The sequence below is a fragment of the Hipposideros armiger genome, unplaced genomic scaffold, assembly GCF_001890085.2.
Source record: "Hipposideros armiger isolate ML-2016 unplaced genomic scaffold, ASM189008v1 scaffold_529, whole genome shotgun sequence".
Taxonomy (NCBI): Eukaryota; Metazoa; Chordata; class Mammalia; order Chiroptera; family Hipposideridae; genus Hipposideros; species Hipposideros armiger.
In genome coordinates this window covers 319,821-330,453 of record NW_017731879.1, presented here as the reverse complement: position 1 = coordinate 330,453, position 10,633 = coordinate 319,821, and the positions used below count along the sequence as shown (strand labels likewise).

The 10,633-nt window shown below is 39.9% G+C and overlaps 1 protein-coding gene across 1 annotated transcript in view; it reads left to right on the top strand.

Moving 5' to 3' along the window:
- The first annotated feature begins 1,095 nt into the window (after positions 1-1,095).
- LOC109396584 (NADH dehydrogenase [ubiquinone] flavoprotein 3, mitochondrial-like) overlaps positions 1,096-10,633 on the top strand; it is a 24,481-nt gene continuing 14,943 nt past the window's right edge. The window contains 2 exon segments of the mRNA XM_019668493.1: positions 1,096-1,329; positions 1,331-1,444. Of these exon segments, the coding sequence (XP_019524038.1) occupies positions 1,096-1,329; positions 1,331-1,444 (348 nt within the window).

Here is a 10,633-nt window from a genome sequence, read left to right as displayed (position 1 = left end):
CGGGCTGAGCAGGGTCAGAGGGGACCACATTTCCCACCACAGCAAAGCAGCACCTTCCTATTACTGCTCAATGTACATGTGCTGGAATGAGCCATTTCACACCTTCCCCTCGGTTTGTCAAGACATTAAAAAGAAAAATGCTAATGTGACTGGAGGTAATTTTCTGAAGCCTATGAAGAAAGTAGATGTCAGTAACTGGCTATCAGGTTGTTATTTACGGACTGTTTGTTGCCACTACGGTAGTGGCACTTAATAAGGAGCTCAAAGTGGCTCAGGAACCAGGCCCAGCACTGCATAGAAAGCAACATCCTGCAATTTATCAGCAAATGTGTGGGAGTTGAACCTTGAATCATTTGCTTCATGGATTTTTTTTTCTTTCCCTGGAAACAGGAAATAGAATCTGTTTTCTCCCTACACCTCAGGCAATGGGGCTCATACAGGAAGTCCCTTTCCTTTCCTTGTCTGGAAAACAAAGATGCATACACGTTCTCCAGCACTGCAAACACAGCTTTGCTTTCAGCAGCAGCTAGGTCCCTGGATCACCTGCCCCTCCCCTGGGCTGGTCTCATCTTGGGGTTCACTCCATCTTTTCACACAGGCTTCTTTGTAAGTGTGAGAAAGAATCCATAGAGCCTTAAACTAAATCCCCACAGAAATCAGGGGAATTGGTGTGCATTTGCAAACAAACCTGTGCCTATCACAAACCAACCCAGGAAGATGGTGACTCATAAAGATTCTTGCCAGCAATGCTGCCAGCTTCATACAGCTTCAGTTAGTAACTTTGACATCCCAAAATGTCTTAAACCCGGTGGAAGGACTGGGCTGGGTGACTCCCTACAATGATTCCCTGAACCACTGTTCCTGCCCAGAACCCCTCTGACTCACAGCCTCAGCAGAGGGTAGAAGCTTTGGGTACCCACAAGCAATCAGGGCATTTGTGACACTGTTGTTGCCCCTTCACCACCTCTTTTTGCATCTGAGGAGAGCTCAGAGGCCAGGAGAAAAGCCACCAGTTGTCTCAGGAAGTGTCCAGCCTAGTTTTCAGTTTTCCCTTTGAGTGTTTTTGCTAAAATAACATCTTAGAAGTGTGTTAAGATGGCGGCCCTCCTGCTGCAGCAAGGATGAGCCGGGTCTCTGAAGACTATGCTCCTAGAGCGACAAGTGTTTCAAGGACTTGCTCCTGCAGTTTTTCTCTCCACAGAATCAGGAAAAAGTGACAACGGACTGCCACCAAATCCCAAGAAGCAGAGGTCACCAAAAAAGCCCGCACAAGCTACTGCACCTGCCCAGCAGCTTGACACCAGCACCTACAAGAACCTCCAGCATCATGCATGACTACACTTGGTACACCTTCCTAGACCTAAACCTGAAACTCTCGAAGTTTAGGTTGCCTCTGCCCTCTTCCGGACGACGGTCACCTCGCCACCTAGAGCTCAGCTTAAAGGTTAGCCTGAAGTTGTTTGCTGCATCCTTGCCTGTGAAAATAGTCCACTCAAGTAAAAAAAATGAAGTGTGTTAAGAACTCCACCATCATAGCTACAGTTGACAGGAGCATGAATACTGTTTTAAAATAAGAAAGCCCCGTTGGGGATCTGTATTGATGTCCTCCCTGGCAACGTGATTCCCAGCAGTTCCATTATAGAAATCATCTCATCTCTTTTCTATGTTCCCCAGGCCCTTCCTCCCTTTATGAGTCTTATTTTCTTGGGGAGTAATCTGCAAACACCTCAGTTAAGTTTTCAGGGTGCTTTAGATTTAGTTTTAGTTGTGTTTTTTGGTGTGTTTTTTTAAAGTAAGCCTTTTAATTGAGCATAACAATCCTATAGAAAAGTATACATACCCTGAGGGTTCTGCTCAAAGAATGTTCACCAAGTGAAGCAAGCACCCAGATGAGGAAACAAAACATCACCAGGAGCCCCCTTTGGGCCCCTTCCAGTCACCACACTCCCAAAAGGGTAACCCTCTACTGAGCTGTCACTGTAAATTGATTTTGCTTGTGTTTGAACTTTATTTAAATGGACTCATGCAACAGTACATCTTTGAGATTCATCCATGTCGTTGAATGTAGAATTACTGGAAAGCACTCAAATTTGTGGTTTGCTCTGAAAGAAGACTCAAAAATGACAAGTAAAAGAGAATTACTTTACAAAGGAATTTAAAAACCAACTTGAGTGTGTTGTGGATGGGAGATCTTAGAGACTTTGACCTTCCAAGTTGAGCTGAGCTAGAGGTGGAGGTGAAGTGAGACCCAGCCAGCTCCCTGTTCTACTCTGAGATGTGCTCCCAGGACAGTCCTGGCTTCTGCTCTCTTTTAATCCCTGACATGATGATTAAAGTTATGACAAATCGCATATCACTTGTTTGCTTAAGTGAGTTTACATACCAAGCTATGTACATTTTATTGAAAAAGTGCTTACCTGAGATTTGGGTTCAGAGTAAAGTGGATCAATTTAGAATCTAGTTCCAAGGGATGTAAGGTCAGAACCAACCAAGCAATGAATCAAACAACAAGCTAAAAGTGCCTCTGTGCTTTCCCCTCACTCACCTCTGTCCGCAGGCTCTGATCTAATTCCTTCATTTTTTTTCCTTTTAAATTGGATTACTGTATTATAGAATTGAAAATGCAAACAATGACTTCATATAGCATTGTTTTATACACCACTAAGACGTAAAAATGCACAAGATGGAGAGTCTAATAGAAGACCCTCATATAAAGCCAAGACGCCAAATCATTCTCTGTGTAGAGTGAAGAGAAATAATTCTGCCATGCGCAAAGGTCAGTGAAAAAACATGCCTGCTTCCACCTAAGCACATGGGGTAGAAAGGAAAATTAAGCTCCCAGGAGGATGAATCTGATCAGTTAGTGGACTGAATTTACACTGGCGAGCACAGAATTTATTTTAAAGTAGCCTCTGTTTGGTAGTGCCCTAGGTTCTGACAGAAGTAAATGCAGATCTTTCTAAAAGAATTAAGACTTCCATCGAGGCAACTGTAAGTGTAAGATGTAATGAATTGTTATGATTCTTCCAATTTCAGAGATCTTAGTATGTGAATCCATGACATATGGTAATAACACCTACTTCTCAGACATGTGGTGGAGCTGAAAGTGGAAACACGTGCACTGCTTAACACACAATAAATTCAATAAATTGTAGTCACCACTGAGTGGTGTGCCTAACTTTTTTATATTTATGAATAAGTAACCTGGAGACCACCAGTAACCCTGGCTAAAGAGCAAAGTAAAAGTAATAAAAGTATTTTAAAAATAAAAGGAGAAGCCTGAAATGGCCAGGGAAGGCTTCATGGGCAAAAGAGATTTTGAGCCTGGTTATGAAAGATTGAACAAGTAAAGAGAGCCTATTCCAAGCTGTGGAAACAAGATAAGCAAAGGTGTTGAGATGAGTGTAAACAGGCATTGCATCCAAAGGAGTAGGCAGGAGCGAAGCCCGCGGAGATGAGACTAATGGGCACAGGTGTGAGACGGAATGCACTAGGGTGGGTAGGCAGAAGCCTGTGCAAAATGTTTGTAACCCCAGCAAAGTGGCAACAAACTAGCCCTTCTTCAGCAGGGGAATGAAGAAGCTAGATTATTCAGTCGCTACAGCAATAAAAGTGAATGAATTAGGTCTGCACGAGTTTCAGTAGTGTAATGTTGAAAGAAAAAATAAAGAGCAAAAGGATACACTAGGTTATCATTTATGTACATTTCAAAAACTCTCAAAACAACAGTAAATGTTTATGGATACTTGTAATACACAGTAAAAAGTACAAAATCAGACATAGAACTAAGGCACACTGCCTTCAGCACAATGGTGGCCTCAGCATGTGGGCATGAGTGGGTGGCTATGATCCCAGGAAGGGAGCTTCTGCTCTCTGTCATATTTTATTTAAAAGGGACGGATATCTGCAATTGGGTAGTAAAATACTAGCATATTTGTTTTTATTTTAGTGATGAGTACATAGGTGTCTGCTGTTATTTTCTATATGTTTGAAAGGTTTCATAATTTTCTTTAAAAATTAAACAATGAAAAACTGTGAAGAAATATATCAAAATGTTCATGGAAATGTATTACAATGTTCATGCCGCTTGTGCCAGCCTGGAGCGTTGTGTGACGCTTTTCTCCCCTTGATTTTCCAAGTTTTGTGACTATAGTACATTTATAATGAAAAAATTACAGATGATCATTTGAATTTCTTTAAAAAGGATATAAAAAAGAAAAATGAATATCAAGCTATGGCATAGTTCTTGAGATCTTTCTTCCTCTTTGTATCAACCTCTTAGCAAACAGGGACTCCTTTGTAAGGTATGGTTAATAACGGCCTCTGGGGAGGCTATTAGCAAGCTCTCTATGAGAGGGCTCCTGTAGTACAAAGAGCACAGTGTTGCTAATTGTGACACCAATATTTCCACAGGACTGAATGGATGGGATCTTTCTGAATGTGTTATTTGTGGCACCAAATGAAAAAAGAGCTTGCTCACCAGCCAGACTCTAGGCTGGAAAGGGACAGACAGATTTGTATTCAGGTTCTTATCGCCCAATTTAAAACAGCATCTTCATAGTAACCAAAATTCATTCAGCAGTAATTTTGCTGAGTTAGGCCCTGGGCTTACAGAAGCGGGCACATCGATTGGCCCAGTCCTCTGGGCCCAGCCCCAGTCCTGCTGGGGTCACTATATCCTTTGAAACATAAAGTTCCTCAAACCTCCAGTTCACAAACGTTGGGGAAAGCAGCATCCTTCCTATATTTGCAGGGCAGTAGAAGGGGTTTTAAGGTTCTCCCCAGTTACTCCTAGCTTCTTGTACTGGAATCCTCTCCAGAAATTACTGATCTTCTCACTGTATTGTTCCTCCTGAATTGCAGTGCCCCCACTGTGGAGGTGGGGGGTACCTCTCTCTCAGGGTCTGAGGAAATGTTTGTGCCAGGGCTTGGTAGAGGTGGCTATGTGACAGTACCACCAAGCTTCCTAAAAATAGACATATACCCCTGATAGTTACAGTCCTTGTTATTAAAAGCCCCTCTGTTCACCCTTGATATCTGGAACTTCCCACTGGCCCTTCCTTCAACTAGAACCCTAACTACCATTTTATTTCTTCACTCCTATCTACCTACCTTCCCCTCCCTTCCTCCAGTCTAGGGTCTCCTGGCCTTTCGTTCTTGGGTTACCCTGTGGAAATTTATTAAACAGAACAATTTTTTTCTTATAGTTTTACTGCCATCCCTCTTGGCTTTGCCTCAATGGCTATTTTTTCCCCCACAACAAAATGGTACCCCAGAGAGTACCATGAAAAAAGAATTCTCCACACTAAGTGAAATTCTGCCTGCAGAAGTTAAATTGTCACCACCCCTTTTCCACAGTCCTGCCACTGGCCTCAACCCTTGAAAACATAGTTTGGGAATCAGGACATATCCAGAAAAAAAATTGAACCATATTTTGCTAAGTGTCAAATAAATTATGAAAGCAGTAAGTTCTGTAGGTATTGGTATGGCAAGGGGAAGAAAACTAAGGCATTATATGACCTAGTAAGAGATTATTTAAATTATTGAAATGATGGAAACTGAAGCTGAATTTTCAATAACAACATCCCTGAAACTGGTTTTTTGGATGTCAGGCTGACTTCACATGCTGGGGGCAGTTCTCTCTTGTATAAAAGGTGCAGTGGGCCCAGACTGATCAGCTGGGGGAGAGGGAGTGGTGGGAGGGTCTCAAGTCTGCTCCAGTGTAATTGCCAAGGACAGAGGGAGGGCTGTGTTTTCATGCCTGAAGATGGGAGTAAAAGAAAATTCTAATGAGGAAATACCTTGGAGTCCTAGTCCAGGTGATCAGGGAGCTAATTTCTGAAAGTGGGGCTATAACAAGAGCCACCTGTGCCATAAGTGGCCTCCTATGTTAAGAAAAAGTTGAAAAACCAGAACTGAAAGAAGCAGAGAACTTTTGACAATGGCAATGCAGCCTATTTTGGAAGCTGAGTGGCATCACATGGACCAACTGTGAGCAAATATTGCCTAGCACAATGCTTGGTTGATAGCAATTACTTAAAGTTGGCTGAGCGGAAAAAGGATAACCAAACTCGGGAATCTATGGAATCAATCATGATATAACTGATTGCAGTTCTGAGCTCACGATTTCCTTGGGCTTCACCCATGGCTGAGATGACACATGGCCACCACATGAACCAAGAGGCATCATCTTGGGCTGCATCTCGGACTCCCTATTACCATTTCCTTGGCATCAGGGTGAGAGGGGGCTGTGGCTTTGGTTGCAAACAAGTGAACTCAAAGCTAGTGAGAGCAAGAGGACGCGAGCACACTCATTCCACTGAGGGTGGGGTGGAACGGGGCTGGAGCGTCTTTGCTTCTGCTCTCTCTTTGTGCATTGGTCTTATTATGAGAAGGAACAAGTTATTCTTCAATGCTTCCCTTCACCCCTAGATTCAGGCCAACCCTGGGGTGGTCATTGCCAGCGTCACTGTATTTGGTAGGAAACAAGGGACCACTTTGTGGAATCTGGGGCTTCTAATCTTTGAAATGCTTCCTTGACAGCATCATGGGAGCAGACCCTTTGGAAGAGGTTTCCTAAGAAGGGAAACAAATTAGGTGGATAGTAAAATATTATCGAGTCCTCAAAAGTTTGTCCTATGAGAGCCCCCCCCAAGACCCAATTCAGAACTGGCTCCCCATACAGCAGCTTTCCCCCAAAATTGCAACACTGGAGGCGTGACCTTTCATGGTGGGGTTGACCATAATTCCAAGCACTAATTACCCAATATATGGAAATACAGTGTTTGGGAAGGAAAGATTTATTCAAGGACACAGAGTTCCTGTTTGCTTTTTTCTTTTTTAACTTTAATTTTTCAATTACAGTTGACATTCAATATTATTTTATATTAGTTTGAGGTGTACAGTAAATGTGTACAGTAAAATGAAGAATACACAAGAAGAAAGGACTGAAAATGTTCCTAACCTGGCAAAGGAAAGAAACATACAAGTCTAGGAAGTGCAGAGAGTTCCAAACAAGATGAACACAAACAGTCCCACAAACAAAACACATTATAATTAAAATTGCAAAGGCTAAAGACAAAGAAGAAGGGGCAAAATCAAAATAAATAAATAGTAATACAACAAAAAAAAAGTGAACCAATAATGAGTAAAGAGATTTTAATAAAGAGTAAAGTTGAATCAATAATCAAAAACCTCGCAACATAAAAGTCTTAGGCCCACATGGCTTCATTGGCAAATTCTACAAACAAAGATGAATTAACGCCATCCTTCTAAAACTTTTCCAAAAGTTAGAAGAGAACACTTCCACACTGATTCTACAAGGCCAGCATTACCCTAATATCAAAGCCAGATAAAAACACTACAAAAAAAAACAACTATAGTCCAATATCCCTGATGAATATAGGTGCAAAAATTATCAGGAAAACATTAGCAAACCAAATTCAAGAACACACTAAAAGAATTACGCACAATGACAAAGTGGGATTTATCCTGGGATGCAAGGATAGTTCAATATACATTAATAAATGTGATACACTACATTAATAGAAGGAAGATAAAAATTGTATGCTCATCTAAATAAATAAAGAAAAAGCATTTGACAAAATACAACATCCTTTTAAGGTAAAAAAAACCAAACTATCAACAGATTAGGTATAGAATGAATATAACTCAATATAACAAAAGTCATATACAGCAAGCCCACAGCTAACTTTTTATTTTTTTTATTTTTTTGGGGGGGGGAATTGGGGGGATGGGAACAGCACTGAGGAATTAGAAGAAGGGGAACAGACAAGTTGGGATGTGGAGTATAGTGTGGGAGTGGAGTCAAGGGAATTGTAATAGATATGTATGCTATTGGGGGGGAAGTGGGGCACTGGGTTGGGGGAGGGGGGTTGTCAATTCGAGGGGTAAAAAGTATAACTATTGCACTGTGTTGTACAGCTGAAACTAATTCTAAAAAATGTGTATTTTACAATAAAAAATAATTTAAAAAATAGATTCATCTATATAGTTTTCAGCTACTACAGCCTCAGGGTTGCAATATAAGATAATTTTATTTTGTTCTTTGTTTCTGTTGAGTTTTTAGAAATCAGAAAATAAACAACATTGCATTGAAGGACCCAACAGCACATAAGGTAAGAAAAATAAATTGAATCAAAATAATTAGAAAGGATTGACAAGGATTGAAGATTATCTAATTTAGAGGATATGATCATTTTAACAGAAAATCACAAAGAATCTACAGACACAATGTTTAAAATAGTAGGAGAGTTTAACAAGTTGTATAGATGTAAGATTGTTATACAAGTCAATTGCACTCTTTTATACCAAAAGAGAGCCAGATATGGACTCAGATATATGGAGCCTGTACTATATGATGAAGGTAGAATCTTAAATTGTGAGGAAAAGTTTATTCAATAAAGGCGTTGGGGCAAATGGTTAGCCATTTGGGGAAAAAAAAACATATAAATGTGAATTTTACATAAATTGTTTTCAGATAGAGTAAAGCCCTTTTTTTTTTCATAAAGAAGGCCATTTAATCCATTATTTTACCATGCTTGCATTACACTTACACAAAGATTCCTCTTTAGTCTTCCAAGAGAGCATTTAACACATTGGCATTTTACTGTTAACAAGCCCTAAAAAGTTTTGATTTAGTATTTGTAACCTGTCTCTTATGAGATTAGTACCAAATATAAATAACTCCCAAGAAGTAATGGGATTCAGAAAGTGCATATCATTCAGTTTCAGCTAGTTAAATGAGCACCATCCATCATAAACTCTTGTTTTGGTCATTAGTGTACAAGCTGGAAAGGAGACAGGTGGAATGTTAATGGAGGGAATACATATCTCATATCTTGAGAACTGCAATGTATTTGCTTAAAGACTAGCCACAGGGGGAGATTTAGGAGTGTGACAGTATAAGCGCTATACCCAGATCCACCCTTCCGGCATCCTCACTCTCTTCTACAACCCTTCACAGCATCTTTTTTTCTCTGGCCCGTTTTCCCAAACTTTTCAAATACCCCCATGAAAGCTATAAGAGAAATTAATTGTCACTTTGTATTAACAGAATAGTTGCCATGTCTGATACATTTTCTCTCTTCCTTTGTTGAATGTAATTAATCATCTCTTGCCTTAACTTTTGTTGACTGGACCAGGGAAGCAAGACCTAGCACTTCAGTCCTAAGGATAGTTGACTCAATATTACAAAGAGGTAATTTTATTCCTTATTCAAATGAAATTTTCGCAACTGTCACATATTTAGATCTCCTTCTGCATTCACTGCCACCACGGGCATTTATATAAACAGTCATATGCTGCTTAATGATGGGGATATATTCTGAGAAATGCTTTGATCGGTGATTTCCTCATTGTACAAACATGATAGAGTGCACTAACACAAACCTAGGTGGTACAGCCCACTACACGCCTAGGCTCTATGGAGTAGCCTGTTGCTCTGAGGCTACAAGCCTGTGCAGCATGTTACTGTACTGAATATTGTAGGAAATTGTAACACATTGGTAAGTATTTGTTTCTAAACATATCTAGATATAGAAAAGGTACAATAAAAATATGGTATAAAATACTAAAAAAATAGGGCACTTACCATGAATGGAGCCTGCAGGACTGGAAGTTGCTCTGGGTGAGTCAGTGAGTGAGTGGTAGTGAATGCGAAGGCCTTGGACATGACTATACACTACTGTAGATTTTATAAACACTGTACACTTAGGCTATACTACATTTACAAAACAACACAAAATTAAGTCTAGCACAAGAGAAAATGATGCAGTCAAGATGCACAGTAAACACAGGTATATGAGGTTGCCTGCTGCTAGTAAGACATGGCATACAGCAAGCTTTTTTTTTTAATAAGTAGAAAGTGTACACTCCAAAATAATAATAAAAAGTATAGTATAGTAAATACTTAAACCAGTAACATAGTCATTTTTTTCAGCTATTATGTATATACTCCTTATATGTGCTATACTTTATGACTGCTACCCCAGCATCACTACAAACACTGTCATACATATGGTCCATCATTGACCAAAACATCGTTATGAGGCACATGACTGTACAAACTGGCCTATCTCACTCTCTTCTCAATGGTACCTGTGTCCTGTGTGTGGCTTATTTTACTGTTCTGATTTAGTGAAATTATTTGCATACCCTCAGGATGCAAATAAATGATGCCTTTTTCTGTGAAACACAGAGGTCTTTTTCTCTTAAAGGGTTGGTCAACATGCATCAAGTTAATCTTGACAGTAAGCTAGTTTAAAATCTAGGTTTGTCCACTTCTGATAATCTGCATTGTACCAATAACCACATTGTAATCCATTCAAAATATTATCATTATTTTTGATAAAAGGGTAATGGGGAAAAAATTGAAATAATGCTAATCTGCTGTGGCCTTTGTTCCTTTGAAACAAATTGCTATAACAATAATAATTTCTGTACTTTTAAAAAATTAGTGTTAAATAAGCTGATGCAAGGGTAAAGCACACAACTGGAGTGATGGCAAGTTTGCTTTGTATAGAAAGTTGAGGGGCTGTTTACCTCTATGGAGAGTGTCCAAAGAAAGGAAGAAGGAAGGAAAGAAAGAGAGAAAGAAAGAGAGAAAGGGAGA